Source organism: Stegodyphus dumicola, chromosome 1, assembly GCF_044657685.1.
Source record: "Stegodyphus dumicola isolate Sdum_Otavi_A_Nest chromosome 1, ASM4465768v1".
Taxonomy (NCBI): Eukaryota; Metazoa; Arthropoda; class Arachnida; order Araneae; family Eresidae; genus Stegodyphus; species Stegodyphus dumicola.
In genome coordinates, this window is record NC_140768.1 from 287,419,863 (window position 1) to 287,436,808 (window position 16,946).

General features: G+C 35.2%; 1 protein-coding gene across 1 annotated transcript in view; it reads right to left on the minus strand.

The window, feature by feature from the left end:
• The window catches only part of LOC118182512 (tudor domain-containing protein 15-like), a 69,372-nt gene that overhangs the window by 17,122 nt on the left and 35,304 nt on the right, over positions 1-16,946 (minus strand). Inside the window, exon 2 of the mRNA XM_035351865.2 lies at positions 13,818-15,610. Within this exon, the coding sequence (XP_035207756.2) occupies positions 13,818-15,610 (1,793 nt within the window). The remainder of the gene's footprint in view (positions 1-13,817; positions 15,611-16,946) is intronic.

Consider the following 16,946-nt stretch of genomic DNA (forward strand, 5'->3'; position numbering starts at 1 on the left):
ATGATTCCTAGATTCTGCCACCAGTGCAATTACTGCAATTCCTAGATTCTGCAATCCAATGACTCCCTAAATTTGACAAATTTCACCACCCCTAAAAATTCTGCATATGTTGGTCTCATATGCAGGGTTGGGATAAGCTTTCTGCCACCTGGTGCCTCCAAAATTATAGGGCACTTGTTGCACCTGGTCAAGCAAGACTGGTTCACAAACTTGGGGTTAAAAACAGGTACAAAACAGCATCTACTTACTACACCTTTTATTCAGGAAGGCATTTTGGTATGAGAAAGCATGTTAAATTAAATATGTATACCTCTTTAAATTTTCACAGAAGGTAATGACAAATAACATTATTAAGAAGCTTTAGAGCCCTGCATAACACTTTTCAGAAATACACTTAGCTTTCCTTTTGCTTATGCAAGATAATGCTCATTCGTGGAGAGAAACCAGTGAATGTATCAATAACAAAGACATCTACAGAATAAAGTGGTTAGCCAAATTTTCATATTTAGCCTTTGCAAAAAATAATTGCTTTGCACTAAGAGCATTGTTCTAGAGCAGTGTTCTCAACTAAGCAGATATCAGTTCCTTTTCCGAAAACCATTCACAAAGATATTTAATTCATTAAGCGGATGATAAAGTCAAAAACATTCACTCAAATTAATATGAATAGCATCATTTTTTATGTTACTGTGTCTTGGCTATGTAAACAGGAATGAAAAATAATCTAAAAAATGTCATGTCTAAATATTGTTGATTATGTGCTACATTAGCTTCAAATTTCTAACACAAAAAAAAATTTTTTTTATTGCCCTAGATATTCTAGAGCAGTGTTCTCAACTTGTTTTGCTCCATGCACCTTTTTCACCACTGCTACGAGGACAATCCCAAAAAAAAAAGGTCTCCTATTTTTGGGGGACGTAGAGAAAGTTTTAATACAGTTGTTGGCAACACTGTTGTGAGTGGTGCCTTCTCCGCTACCACATAAGCACGCAGGCGCTTCGCTCGGATGCTCAGTCTTGGCTTGGCAGCCATTCGAAATGGAGCTCCCGATAAACGTTACCGCCAAGAGCGAAGTGCACGCAGTTATTCGATTTTGAACGCAAAAGGCGTTAAACCGGTTGAAATTCACCACCTATTGACGGAAGTGTATGGACAGTCGTGCTTGGATGTCAAAAACGTTCGCAAGTGGTGTAGAGAGTTTACAGCCAGTTGTACTGAAATTCATGACGAAGAAAGGTGCGGGAGGCCGTCAATTGCCGACGAGACAATCGCGAAAGTTGAGGGCGATTGTTGAGTTCGTATTCGTTAAGTTTCGCGATTGTTGAGTTCGTAAAATGCGTAAAGATCAGAGGATCATCTGGATGCTCCTGAAGCTCCTCAACACTTCCTGAAGGGCATGGCGGCAAGCTGGTATGACATGGCATTGTAAAACTGCCACAGCGTCTACAAAAATGCATCGACCGAAATGGCGATTATGTTGAAAAATAAAGCATTCTTCAATCTTTAAAGTGATGTAGCAATTATAGAAAATAAACGGTTCTTTGTATATCTAAAAATATAGGAGACCTTTTTTTTGGGATTGCCCTCATAGATCATCACTCCCCTCTTTCCAAAACTTGAAAAATACTTATATACATACTTGCCAACCTACAAAACTCAAAAACCGGAAGACTTTTCTCAATGACAAAAAAATTTTTTAAATAATAAAAATTTATTTTTAATAATGAATTAACTTTAAATAGTTACTAATTAATGTCTGAAAGTTCAGTTACTAATTCTTAAATGCAAATAGTACAAAAAATACATGTAAAAAAAAAAAAAAAAAAAATTATTGTTTGTGTCTTTTAAGAAGGAAATAATACTTCAATCAGTTTTCCTATAAATGCTATGAACAATGGCAGATGTTGTTTCATTAATAAGAAAACTTCATAATTTTGCTCATAGCAATTGTCACATATGCCTGCTTTTGCTAATAAAAGTTTTTCTAATGTGTCATTACTAATATTAATCTAAATTTAGTCCTTGTTTTCGCAACAACACTGAAAATCATCTCACATGCTGCATTATTGTAGGGAATTATCATGATGGCCAGTATTATTCTAGACAGTTCACATTCCATCAACACCTTTCAGTTTTAATTAAATTCCACTGAGTGTCAATCCTAAGTGGTTTTTATACCTTTATCCAAATTTTCTAATAGTTTAACTGCAAAATTGCGACTGCAGTTTATCAATTGCAACATCAATATCATTATCACCTTTCATGACTAAATGAAGTAAAATTGAAAATTTATTAAAAAATATCTTATATCAGAAAAAGATGTATTTGCTAGAGCAGACACATATGCAGCTTTAGCATATAAAATCATTCCATCGTTGATTGGAAATTTATGTAGTATAAAATCACATATTCGGTAGGAGTAGCTTCTAACACGGAAATAAAACTTATTTTTGTTTTCCTCTGAAAGTTCTTCCACTACTTTGTTAGTTGCAGCCCCCTATTACCAAATTTTCATCTTTTTTCCAATTTTCTATCTTGCCATAAGTCACATGATATATAGAATTCAAAGACAAAACAATGATTGGTTTTACAAACTTTGATAAAATGTGTTAACAGATCAAAAATCATTGATTACAAAACATGAATTGATAGAATTCTGCTTTGTAGAACTGTGTTAAGAACAACGAATGATAATGAATTGTACTGGGCACTTTGTTAAGGTCCGAAGACAAAAACATAAATATTCGATCTTCACATGATAAACTACTGTAATCAGAAAATGCTTCCCTAGTTGAGCAATTTTTTTTTTAAATTTTTTCAAGAAATTTGTATTAGCTTTACGCTTATATTTTGTAGTGAACTGCCAATTAAATTAATCACTGGTGCAGAAATCACTTTATTTTTCTCATACTATTTTTAACTGTAGAAGTAGTAATTACATCTTCATTTACTTAAGGTATTTTATAACTTCCAATAGAGCCTTTTAACTCTAGAAGCATTTACTTCTTCTTTAAGTAAGTTATAAATGTAAGTTATTATGTAAGTTATTATGTTAAGTTTTCTTAACTCTAGAAGCATTTACTTCTTCTTTATAAAAATGCACAAAGTGGGTTCCATTGGTCAAGGATTCTAGATAAACATTTCTTTAAAGATAGTCAGCGTGTACATACATACTTCAAAATTTTACATACTCATAATTTGCAAATCTGAACTTTCCTTTTTTTAAGATGCCTGCAACACGAGTCTTCAAGCCTATCATTACTGATGCACTATCGGCACCAAGGGTTAAGCAACTATCCAGAGGAATTGCATTTTCTTTTAAAGTTTCAATAATTAGATGTGCTATTTTAAAGACTGTCGAATGTGCTTCTAAAGTGCGGACAGAAAGTAAACTACACTCAATTTCTGAAAACAGTGAATTAATAAAAGAAACAACAACTGGATACAGTTTTGAATCAGTATTATTGCTTCCATCTGTATAAAGGCAGAATGGAACTGTTTTAATGCAATCAATAACTGATTCAATACCTCGGCAAGATTTTTTTATTTTTCATAAACACTTCTTCAACAATTGCAGCCATTTTAATTCTCGCACTTGAGTATTTCTTAGTGATTTCGCCATCAGGAAACATTTTTCTAAAGAAGGTTGCACAATGATCCGATGCACTCAATCACAAGTTGTGCTCCAGTAAAAAGGCAAAAGAGGCATTTTGGATTTAAAACTTTCTCGTCCTTTGTTGAAAAAGCTAATTTTTCATCTCCCCCAATAGAACTCATGTTGTCCTTGTGTTTTTGTATATGTACACTGCACAAAAAAGGGGGAAAGGGGGACAGTTCTATATCTCCCTTTCTACTGGGACGATAGACATCGAAATTCAACTTACGTTTTTAATGTCTCAAAGGCACAACTTACGATATATATTAGATTTATATATAGCATTGTTCCAATATAAGTATAGTTACGAAATGTACAGGTGCGGTGAGATGGCTTCCCCCACAAAACAGTTTTGGGGTTGCCATAAAATGGCGATGAAGGCAGGGTTGCCACATTTGGCGATAAATCACCCATTTTGCGACAAAATTGGCATGGTTGGATGGAGAACCTTCTGGAACAAATTCTTACAGGTTTAGCCCTGAATGTTCTCGAACACAAGCCGAAAGCTATATAAACCCTGTTGGTCCGCAGTCAGTCAGTATGTGCTTCATCAAGAGTGCGAGTAAGTAGTATTGAGAGTGTGCCTCGTCTAGCGAGCCGTGCGGAGAGCCGATCGAGATGACAGCCGGGCAACGGGTGGGTCGTCAAGTGCACCAAAGGAGTCTCTTAGTGCATCAAAGAGCCGGGACCTGTGCTCTTGTGTCGTCGAGTGCATCGCGAGTTGTCGAGTGGAGAGTCCAGAGAGTATGTGGAGTTCCGAAAACGACCAAGCAGAGTCAGGAGCTATACTCTGGTGCTTTGCAGTGAAGCTGTCTCCACCGTGATAGCCTGATAACCTGAAGGCTGCATCGCTGATCATGTCAGCGTGTTTATAGTAGATGTTTGACAACTGTAAAACGCGACTTTGGAGCTATCCTGATCAGTATTGGCTAAATAAAGTGTATTTCAATACTTCATTAAGTATCGTCATTATTCATTCCAAATCTACGAACCTCGCACGAACATGAAGGAAGAGAAAAACGCAACAACTTGTGTCAGAAGTGGGAGTTGTGCCATGGCAGAAGAAATGAAGTCTTTGATGGACATTTTAGCCGAGATAAAAGCTGGATATGTTACGATGAGGACTGAAATGAAAGCTGAAATAAAAGCCAGACTGGTTGAGATAAAAGCCGGATATGATGAGATAAAAGCTGGATATAAAGAGATGACCGCTGAGATCAAAGCTGGATTGAAAGAGATGAAAGCTACACTGGAAGAGAAGAACGCCTGACGGGAAGAATTAAATGTCGGCGAAGAAAAGGTGCGAGAGCAACTCCGACAGGTGAAAGTGGAGCTTACAGAAGAAACTGGAGCTATATAAGAGGATGTGGAAATGAGAGAAATGGCTTCTGAAGAGTCAAAGCATGAAGAAATGAAGGAAGTAGTTAACGAACTGCCTGAAAAAGATCAAGAAATGATGGATGAAACATCTAACAGGATTAAAGAAAAAGAACGTAAATATGAAGAAATAAAAGACGGGAAAGAAGTTTTTGATTCTCAAGTGCCTCAAGTGGAAGAAAGTGAAAATGCAACTTAAGTTCCTCAAAACTGATAGTAAAGTTACGAAGTCGCAGGCAGTAAGTGTTGAACCATCTGAAAGTGCAAGTGATGCAGAGATGGGAGAAGCTGATGTACAATTTACGCAGAGTGCTCCAGTATTGCAAGAAAATTCGCCCACTTCACAAACTATGCGTGCGTCTCATAGTGCAGATTTTGCAGACAAGGACTTGAGTCTAAACCATGATACTTGCGTTTGCAAGGTATCGGGCTCCATTCATGACTCTGATGCAGAGCTGGCTCCCAGGAAACGGAGGAAAATGAGTATGTACCAGCTGCTAAAAATACCGAGGTGAACTGTGTGCATGCTGCGAATGAACTACAAAATGGTGAACAAACTATTCCATATCTTCCTGTGGATGAAAAGTCTGAAAGGACTATATCTTCAGATTGTGATATGCAAAACAGAAATGCATCTGAGAATTGCAGTGCAAAAGTATTTGACCTGGGTATAAATAATGAAAAGACTGAGGCTGAAATTCCTTCTTAACTTTAATTTGTATAATTCAAAATAGTGATGTGTTTAATTTGTATATGTAACTTGTACATAGTGTAAATATCTGTTTCGTTAGTTATGTTATTTATTTATACCTTATGTTTGTTTCATTATGTTTTGTTTGTATTTGAATTACGCTTCTGACCAAGGGTTGTACTGCCTGGGACATGCAGTCCTTGGGAGGGGGCAATGTTACGAAATGTACAGGCGTGGTGAGATGGCTTACCCAAAAAGCAGTTTTGGGGTTGCCACATTTGGTGATAAATCGCCCATTTTGCGACAAAATTGGCAATATGAAATGGATGGAGAACCTTCTGGAACGAATTCTTACAGGTTTAGCCCTGAATGTTCTTGAACACAAGCCAAAAGCTATATAAAGCCTGTTTGTCTGCAGTCAGTCAGTGTGTGTGAGTAAGTAGTATTGAGAATGTGCCTCGTCTAGCAAGCCGGGCAGAGCCGATCGAGTTGACAGCAGGGCAACGAATGCTGAGGGGGGTCATCGAGTGCACCGAAGGAGTCTCTCAGTGTATCACGGTTAGTGCATCATCAAGAGAGCGTGTTGAGCTCCGGGAACGACTGAACCGAAGAGCCGGGAGCTGTGCTCGTGTGTCGTCGAGTGCAGCGCGAGTTGTAGCGTGGAGAGTCTAGAGAGTACGTGGAGTTCCGAGAACGACCAAGCATAGTCGGGAGCTGTACTCTGGTGCTTTGCAGTGAAGCTGTCTAAACCGTGAATACACTGTTTCAATACTTCATCAAGTGTCGTCATTATTAACTCCAAATCTACGAACCCCGTACGAACGTGAAGGAAGAGAAAAACGCAACAGTATATTAACACAAAATCGGACTTTTTCTGAAATAACATACCAATGTTTTTCAATATTTCAATTCTACGATTCAAATTACGCCAAACTATGAAGTTTTGTAAAAATCGCACAAAAAGTTTTTAAAAAATTAGCTCTCAAAATTTTAGCTCCTCAATGTTAATTAAGTTTGATATATATTTATTAACCTCTCTTTTTTTTATTAAACTTATTTGATTCTTCTTTCATATTTCGAAATTCAGGTTCATTCCAAATAAAATTCACCTATTTTTTACGATTTATTTTTTAAATTTTTATTTTTAAATAATTTTTATATATTTTTCAAAAAAATTTTTGAATTATAATCTATAAATTTTTTACCTTAAAGTAGATGTATTTCTAAGCATACCTGCAAAAAATTAAAGTTTTTTATTCAAAATTTCCGAAGATCTACATGAATTTATATATAGGCGCTTTTTGAAATTTGGCATATTTATTAAAAGTGATAAAACATAAAAGTGATTATTTGAAAGTAGAAACAATGTAACTTTCTTTCCACTCAATGCACAATGTAAAAAAGTTGGAACTAGGTACCTTTCTCTCAACTCCATCATAATGAATAGGAAAGGAAAATTGGTTTCCACAATATTAAGAAGTTTGCCAAGTGAAGTATTCTTGAACTGAAGTTTATCTTGGCACAAACTGAAAAAATTGCAAAAAGATAAACTTTTGAAAATCTCCGTAAATATCCAACCAAATTTATTATCTAGGCATAATTTGAGTCGCAGAATCGAAATATAGAAAAAATTTGGTATGTTATAACAATGCTATATATATAAATTTAATATATATCCAGAGTCGCACTTTCAAAACATGAGAAATGCAATTTTAATTTCGTCAATCAGCAAAGTACAGGAGATATAGGACGGTCCCTCTTTTTCTTTTGCGCAGTGTACATGTTTGAGAACATCGGCCCTTTTCCACCGTGCAAAATAGAAAAATTGCTATGACAAAAGGTACACATCGCTAATATACACTGCTCAAAACAATTAAAGGATATTGCGGTTTTAGGTTGATCTTGTGGCTGGGAAACTTTTTAGCTGATTGATACATGGTCGACAGACGTAGTAGGTTATATGAGTATAAATTACACACGTTTGGCAGAAAAAAAAATGCATTTTATTGCACATTTATGTACAAAAGGAAAAAAACACAATTTGCGCATATGAGAAAAAAAAGAATAAGAAAAGGTGTTTTCTTCAAAGGAAATCATTTTCAGTAGGGGGTATGGTTTCCACGGACGGCCAGCAACGTTGAACACCTTTGAGGCATGGAGTCAATGAGGCTATTAATCACGAGTTGGGGTATTCTGTCCCACTCTTCCAGAAGAGCTTTTTCCAATTCTTGGAGTTTTTGGGGGTGGTTGGCGGCTAGCAACTCGTCTTCCTAGAGCGTCCCAAACATGCTCTATTGGGTTCATGTCTGGAGAACACGCTGGCCATTCCATTCGTACGATTCCTTCCTCGAAAAGGAAATCCTCCACCAGGTTAGCACGATGTGGCCTGCAGTTATCGTCCATTAAAATGAAGTCATCTCCGATTGCTGCAGCGTAAGGGACTACAATAGGTTTGAGGATCTCATCCCTATATCGGCGACCAGTCAGAGGTCCATCTCGAATGATGTAGAGGTCTGTGCGCCCATCAATGGAGATGCCACCATACACCAACACTCCTCCACCGCCAAATCTGACACTTTTGTGCACGAACGCAGGATTCCTACTGCCACGGTTCCTCCAGATAAAAATACGCCTATTATCATGATGAACAGAAAAACGGGAATCGTCAAAAAAAAAAAAAAAAAAAAAAAAAAAAAAAAAAAAAAAAAACATTGCTTCATTCATTTCTCCTCCATTCACATGCTCTGTTGCCCACTCCCTGCGGTCGCGGCGATGCCTTGATGTTAGTCTAACACATACCATCGGTCGGCGAGCATACAGACCTACACCATAGAGCCAGTTTCGGACGGTCTGAGTTGAAACCGTGGTGCCAGTAGCCGAGCGAAGGTGTTGTTGGAGAAGAGTAGCATTCATATTTCGGTGTCTCCGAGCCGTTAACACTAAATAACGATCTTCTTTGAGCATTGTTGCTCGTCTACGACCTTGCCCTGGTCTTTGGCCTGCACTTCCAGCTTCCAAACAACGGTTCCAGATCCTGGAAATCACACTTTGTGACACGACAATGGCTTGCACTACTTCAGCTTGAGTTTGGCCCCCTTCTAACCTACCAGGAACTCTCCAAGCTTCTGAATCGGTTAAATGACTTTGCTGAGACATCGTACTCATGGAAACAAAGCAGTCACTGAATGCCAATCATCCTTGTCTTCATTGTCTTTTATTCAGTTGAAAGTCAAATTTCATTCGCTGCCGCTGAAGCAACATTTTTGACGTCAAACTCAGAATTAGCATACTCCACAGTTTGAAAATCAGAAAAATTTGCATTTGCGATTCTCTTCTTCCATTTTCGGCAAAAAAAATTTCGCTTTTATCTTTATTTTATATAAAACTTACAATATCCTTTAATTGTTTTGAGCAGTTTATTACATAGTAGGAAGGTTAACAATATTAGGTTTGAGGAAATGAAGAAGGAAGGTTGTCTGTATACAATTTTTTAAAAGTACATGAGAATTTTACCTTTTTTGCAGACATATTACAACAAAAGATCATAATTTCTTTAACCATTTCTCTAAATCACATGCACTTACACTGTTCAGCGACAAGATGAACAAAATAACAGCCTACAGCTCATTGGCTAATAGATATCAGATGACACGCAGTGGCATTCAATGCTCAATGGAGAACTTGAACACCATGTTTTCAGACACATATGGTCACACTCAAAAAGCAGAAGCACACCATAATTCTTCATTGAATATATGACTTTTTTCATGCAAATAATGAAGTGTTAAGCCAAGCTACGTAAAAATCATGACAAATTTTAAGAATAACAGAGGGTCAGGAGAAATATGTTGTAAATCGGGTTGGCGAGAAAACGGTAGGAAATCGGGAGTGTTGGCAAATTCCCCCTGCTCTAGAGTCATGTCTAAATTTTATGCATATTAACTCGATAAAAATTAACTAGAAATAATTACTTTTTACTGAAAAAAAAATGAGCAAGTGCTGACCAAAATCTTTAAATAAAACTTCCAAACATAAAAACATTTTTAACAATTTTTTAAAGCCCACATTAGAAAATGTAAGATGAAAAATTGCTTTGGTGGCAAATCAAGTCTCAAAACTTAATGAATATTTTTATTTCCAGCATGAAATCCTTTTAAGATACTAATGCTAGGATTAGGAATGATTAGACAAATAAATAAAAAGTTTGATTCATTTTATATAATTTAATTTTGTTTTCCAAAAAAAAAAAAAATCTGTTATTTAATTTTTTATTCTAAATTTAAATTACTGAGCTATCCTCTTTGTTATCCCCTACAAATCTTTGCTCTAATTACTCCTAAAAGTATGCCATAATGAAATCCATAATTCTGTCCTTGCAGAGCTATTAATTTTACTCTGGACTGAGAAGCATGAAAAAAACAATATGTCTTTGTTAGCATTCAAATTCTGGACCTTCTTATAGCCTATGGACAAAGTACCAGTTATACTATAAGAGCACACACAGGGAAAGATTATAATTACTCATAATTTACCTTGTTTAATGAAAAGAAAATGGGCAGAAAGAAAAAAGACCCACTCAGCCAGATTGAGGTGATGATGAATTACTGCCCACCACATTTTTAATTGGGTGTCAATGATGTAGTGACCAGTAAGTTTTATACAGCTAGAAATATAAAAAAATCAGTGATGCCCTTGCTAGTATTCAAACTATGTATCTTCCTCCACACTCCTGTCTCTGATTTATACTGCTAAGAATGATAGGGTCGATAAAATTAATTATTTGCATTCTACCCTGTATTTCGCGATCTTGGTCAAGAAGCTCTATCACGAAGAATCAGGTGCCGCAATGTCAAAATAGTCAGAAGTGGCACCATTTTTTCAGAAAATTGGTATTTTGAGCCAAAATGCTCTCTGCCTCATAAACAGACTGACTGTCTACATAGGGGAAGCCTCGAAACTCCCAAGAGTGCAAAATGTCTCGGACCTTACATGGCCAACTACAAAGGTTATGTTAAATTTTCCAAAAATAGGACTCAACAGCAAAAAAGAGAAAACTTGTTCAAGCCTGAAATGACTTTTGCACAAGCATTTAAAAACTCGACTCATAATCATTACCCAAGCAATGAAAAAAATTTTGGCTAAGACTGCACAAACCAAAATCAATCAGACTAAAATCTCTATGGAAAGAAGTCCCCATACTAGCAGTGATAAACATGAACTTTCTGAAATCTAAAAATTGTTAAGGAAGTAAATCAGCTCTTCAGAAAAAAATGTCATAGCCAAACATATCTCTGTCTATAAAAAATATCCACAACTTAGCTCAGCTAAGGATTCTATACATAAAATGTTTCTTTTCTCCCTTTTGTTTCTTTCTGAAACAGCCGAATTAAGTCAATTCAAAAATAAAATGTCAGACTCCAGTTCAATTTCACCACATACTATAATTATTCTGCTCGTAACCCCCTTAAATAACACCTTTGTAACTTTTTTATCCACTCCATGATCCTGCCACATTATTCATATCCCTGGTATTTCTTTACTTTTCCCATTGCCTAAACTGTTTGTATGCTAAACCTTCCTCACAGCCAATCCTGAATCTCCAAATACTCACATGGTTAGATACCATATCCCATTCCTCAGGAACTTGCCTCTAGCTCTGAAGCCACTCATTTGAACTTTGATCATTGGATATCCCTCCTGCCTCACTTGTCATGAACTGATGTTACTGAGGAAATCATACTCTCATTTGTCAATTAATAAGACAAAATTTATATTGTTTATAAAAAACTTTTGAAATTACAGCTAATTATCTGCTACTCATTTGTATCTTTTAAGGTGAAAAAAGGTGAGAGGCCATGTCATTTGCATGCATGATAAACTGTAAGGTCAGGAAAAGATTAAAATTATCAGTTCAAGGTTCCATGAATTTTTGCACTGAAAAGGTTTAATGGAATAATAAGAAACACAGCAAGATTTTCGATGGTTTTTGTTAGTTGATATCTGAGCAGGGGGGGGGGGAACTGAATTTGTTTAGGGAGGTGCAAGTGCACTTCCTTGCACCCAGCTGGCTAAGCCCATATTTATGAGAATTATTTTAACCACAATGAACATAAAATTAACAATGCATATAATTGCACTAATTGCACAGATAAACTTGATAATGAACATAAAATTAACAATGCATATAATTGCACAGATAAACTTGATAATGAACCAATTACAGATTTGAAGTGAATTTATCTAATTAATGTTAACAGCAAAATTAAATTTAGTATTTATATGTCAAATATTATTTACATCTTCACAAAATACTTTACAAATCTCTATGATGGATTAAAGAAATTCAGGTCAAACAATATTTAATTACCAAATGTTTGCTGAAAATTAGTTTGGGAAAAATTATATTTGACTAATTTAAATTTCCTTTAGAAATGGCAAGAGAGTTGCTTTACTTTTTTCATCACAATTTTATAGTGTTTAGAGATAACAAGGGAGTTGCCTTAATCTTTTTATTAAACTCACTTTAATGGTATTTCCTTTTCCTTCAGAATTTAATGATCAATAATTCCTTCAAAACTGCATTTGAAAATAAGTCTCCCAGTTTTACCAGCAGAGTTGGCAGCTCTGGGTAATGAATCAAGTGAAATAACCGTTAATACTTGAAAGAGAATTCTTTATGAATTTTAAGGTGGTGTTGTCTGCTGCTAAAAAGTATGTGCTATTTTCGAATATAGAATACATACAATTTTGTCTTTGTAAGGCATATAGGAAGTGAATTTGGTACTCCATAAAAAGGCAAACATACAGATTCTTCAAACTCGGTTTACTATGATGTACCAAGTAAAAATTACAAAGCTATTAATCAGCTTATAAAAATATGCTTTGAAAATAAGTCACTTGTCACAGTTCATGGATGATAATGCATCAAAATATTATGACACAAAATATTCACTATGACATATACTTGAATCAGTACAATACACATCAAATACCAAATCTATTTACAAATTAAAACCAATTGTTTCAATATATTCCACGCGAAGCAAGAAATTTTTCTAATGTAAATACATTTTAAATGAGAAATTTAATTGTAGCATGTTTATTTCCAAGCAAAAATGAAAGGATTGAAAATTACCTATTGTGTTGACCATAACTTTAAACTTTAGTTGTAAAGAGCTGACTTCTGATTATGAAACTATACAGTGAAGTATTTTAACTATCCAAAAAAATTTATTCAAATGTACTTGCAAAGTGAATTCTTGCCCCTCCGCTTAATACTTCGTTAACACGTTGAATGGCACGCACATTTTACGTTGTTTGCCTATGATGCCAACATGAATTTTTTATTATTCGATGCATACTATGTTGAAATATTATCTACAGAAGATAAGGTGAGTTATGTAATCGTGTTTAATGCATTTTTCCTGGTGGGGGTCACTGCTCACCCCCCGAGGGACTGCAGACCTTTTTTGCGATTTATTATTTAAATTTTTGCGATCTATTACTCTTCAAAATATTATAGTAACAATGGCTATTATTTATAAATTTATTTAGCCCACCTGCGGCCGAGCGGTAAAGTCGCTGAACACTGGTAGTTCGGTCCGAGGTTCGAATCCCGCGAACGGGCTGGCTGCATGGGCATTTTGTGGTTTTCCTCACGTCTAACGTGTATACGAGCCAGTTTCCCTTAGAAAGTCCTCCACGAAGTTACCCCTCCCCTTAGGCAGATAGGCCTAGTGTGCTTTGCCATAATTAAATAAACCAAACCAACCAATTTATAAATTTATTTGTATCAATATTTACTCTAATTATATATTTTTACAGTTGGTTGCGCCACCGGTCGCCCCCATGATGCTGTAGCCAAGTCGAGTGCCGGCTACCAGTGACCTCCATGGCAGTCAACGTGTTAATTTTAAACACCAAAAGAGTTGCCAATATCTTAATTCTTTTTTTACTTGAGTTATTGACAGTAAGTATGACCTTAACACAGAAAAAGTAAATGAAAGCTAACCTTCAAAAAACAGCAAAATTTGAATAACATGAACAACATATAGCAAACAATTTTAAAAAAGGAAAAATTCAATGGAATATTACCTCAGATTCAAGCACAGTTTCAGAATTTCCATAATCTATAAAAAATACTTCATATCCACTTCCAGGCACATGGGCTTTGACTTGAGCTCTATACCATGCTTCATCCTCAGAAAATTTTGCCATACAATAACTACCAACAGTTAATGCAGATAGATCAGATGATACTGAATTTTTCTGTGAGAACACTCCATCAATGTCACTCATGAGTTTCTCTAGCATATCGGATTCATCAAGTGACTGACACCAAAATTTACTGGGGCTTTCAATGTATGAAACAATGACTGATATCAACTGGCCAGGAACAAAAGCTTGCTCCCTTTCTGGCAAAGTACTTGCAGCTTTAGATTTATATGGAATAGTTGTCTTGTTATTCTCAACTGATATCTGTTCACTTTCAGAAATACCTTCATCAAATACAGCTAGCCTATCTTTTACAAGTCTCTGAGCTACATTTTCCACATTGCATGTTAAATCAATATAATAATAATCGTCATCTTTTTCAATAAATTTACATTCAGCATTTCCTTCAAAATATTTACCCATATTTTCATTACAAGGCCACGCTCTTCCAGGTGGTTTAATACCTCTGATCCGACATCTAACAGCTTGAGTAGGAAGCAATGTGAAATCTTGCAAAATGCAGCGAATTTTTTTCCTGTCTACAGTTTCACAATTGCCATAATCAACATAAAATATCACAATAGTTGTCTTTTCTACTTTCTTTATTTCTGCTCGATACCATGCAGAGTCTAAGAAAAATTGGGCAACACAAATCATTCCGGGATGTGGTCGATCTACTAAAGCTTCTGCTTCATTTACTTTATTATAATAATCCTGTAAATTACGCATCATAGTCTCAAATTCTTTGCTATAGCACTTCAGCTGACAAAATATTTCTCCTGGGTTTAAACCATATGTTACTTTAACAGGCTCTGTTGAGCCAATTTTTATGTCAAGAGATTTATATGTTAAATTACTTGAAGCTGCATGTGAATTTAAAACTAAAATTTTACTGGAATCTGCCAGTTGCCCATGACCTAAATCTACAAACTCCTTATTTAAAACATCTTCCTGTAATTTACCAATACTAACCAGATTAACAGAATATACACCATGGTCATCCTGTTCAACAAACTGGGCAACGAATGATTTATCTAAAGTCATTGTTTGGAAGGCTTCAATGTCAGCATCACTCCAAGCTCCTGTTTTAGGTATAATATTGAATGACTTACATCGTATAGCTTGCGGTGGTAAAGAAAGCAATTCAGTTTTCAGCATTTTAATTTTAGAGCTAGGAACTATATCAGTATTACCATAGTCTACAAAATAAATATCACATGAATTTGAATTTATTTTTTTGATCTGTCCTCGATACCATACACCATCTTCTTGAAAAATAGCACAACAGGGAGAATTAAGAGCAAATGTTGAAAGTTTTAAATCATTATCATTTAAAAATGTATACATATCTTCAATATCTTTCATGAGTACTAGAAGCTTAGGACTATCTTCTTCAATTTGACAAAAAAATTCGCTGGGACTTACTACGTGAGATACATAAACATTTCTGTATGCATTAGGAGGAATTTCAATAACATCATAATTCTGAAATACTTTAGACTCCTTTGTTTTCACTATGTTTTCTGATTCCCGGGGCATCTGATTTCTGATAACCTGCTCCTTTTTATACGATTGTTTCATGTCTAATCTTGGTTGGATTTCATCTCCTTCATTGATTTTAGATTGGTATTTACTTCCCTTTCTAGTTCTGTTATCTTGGAAGCCACCTATACCTGGAAAAATTTTATAAAATGAGAACAGATATTTAAATAATAAAAACAGAATGTTAATGGTTATACTTCTGCAAAGAAATCTCTTAAATGTATAAACATTATGTCATTTTAACACTTTGTCATCTTATTCCAGACTAAAGCAATAATTTGCTAGCCAGTCTAGTAAGGTCTGAAGGAAATTGACTTAAACTACTTCAAAACTACTTAAGCTTCTAGATAGGATAACTATGCACAAGTTGCACCACCACTTTTAAGTCATACCTTTTAAATATTAGACATTATATCATGTCTCTTCTGGCAAAAGGAGTTACCCCTTGTCAACAACAATGTTCTACATCGTGTTCATCTTCCCTGTAATATTCGTAACAAAGACCACAGAGAGAATATGATTTAGTGCCTAAAATCCAAAGGACTTATGTGCTGGAGTTGACAAGAAAATGAAAAAAAATATCATTGTGGTTACTGTCGTAATTGTATAAATAAATTAATTACAAAAAATAAAGTTTTATTGTAACTAAAATACTTTAAATGTAGTACGACTTAAGCTACAGACAGTGTAACTTAAGAATACTGGTTGTCCAAGTTGTATTAAGTTTGTGTTCATAAATTTTATTAATTTTATACAAGAGAATGGATTGTATGAAATTTTACTGTAATAAATATCAGCAACGGCAACACAAACTATTATTACAACACATAGTTTCTACATTTTCCCATAGATCCTACGATTTATGCCTTATCTTTCTTAGTGGGTATGACTTAACCTACAGTAGAACCCTACAATGTTACTATTCATTTTGGCCCTTTAGTAACAGTGAGAAGCAGCTCAATGACTCTGAATGTCAGGAAGACAATAAGAGATGAAAGATGAGGGCCAACAAAAAGCCAAAGCCAGTGAAAGTAACAAAGATTACTGGGGTAAACTGTCAGAAACGTTTTGAAACCATAAACAGCACAGGAGAAGCACATTCATGCCTTGGGATTTATGGTAAATTTGAACATTTGATACCATCTGATTTACTGGAAAGAGATGAGAACAGGAGAATGAATTATGCATTTCAAACCTTGCTCAGCAGAAGGTATTTGAAGTTTAGTGTTAACCGATTAATTCTTGCTGGCATCAGCTCTGGCAAATTAACTGTCAACAATTTTAAAGAATTTCTATCAGATGAAATGAAACCCAGAAATTTATACAAATTTCAAAAGATGATTTTTGAAGAAGGATTTTCAGATATGGAGAAATCATTAAGAATTAATTGAGAATGATTTAATTCACTGAAATGACAAATAATTGTGAAATGAAAAATGCAAAGCTGAATAATCTTATAACATTAGC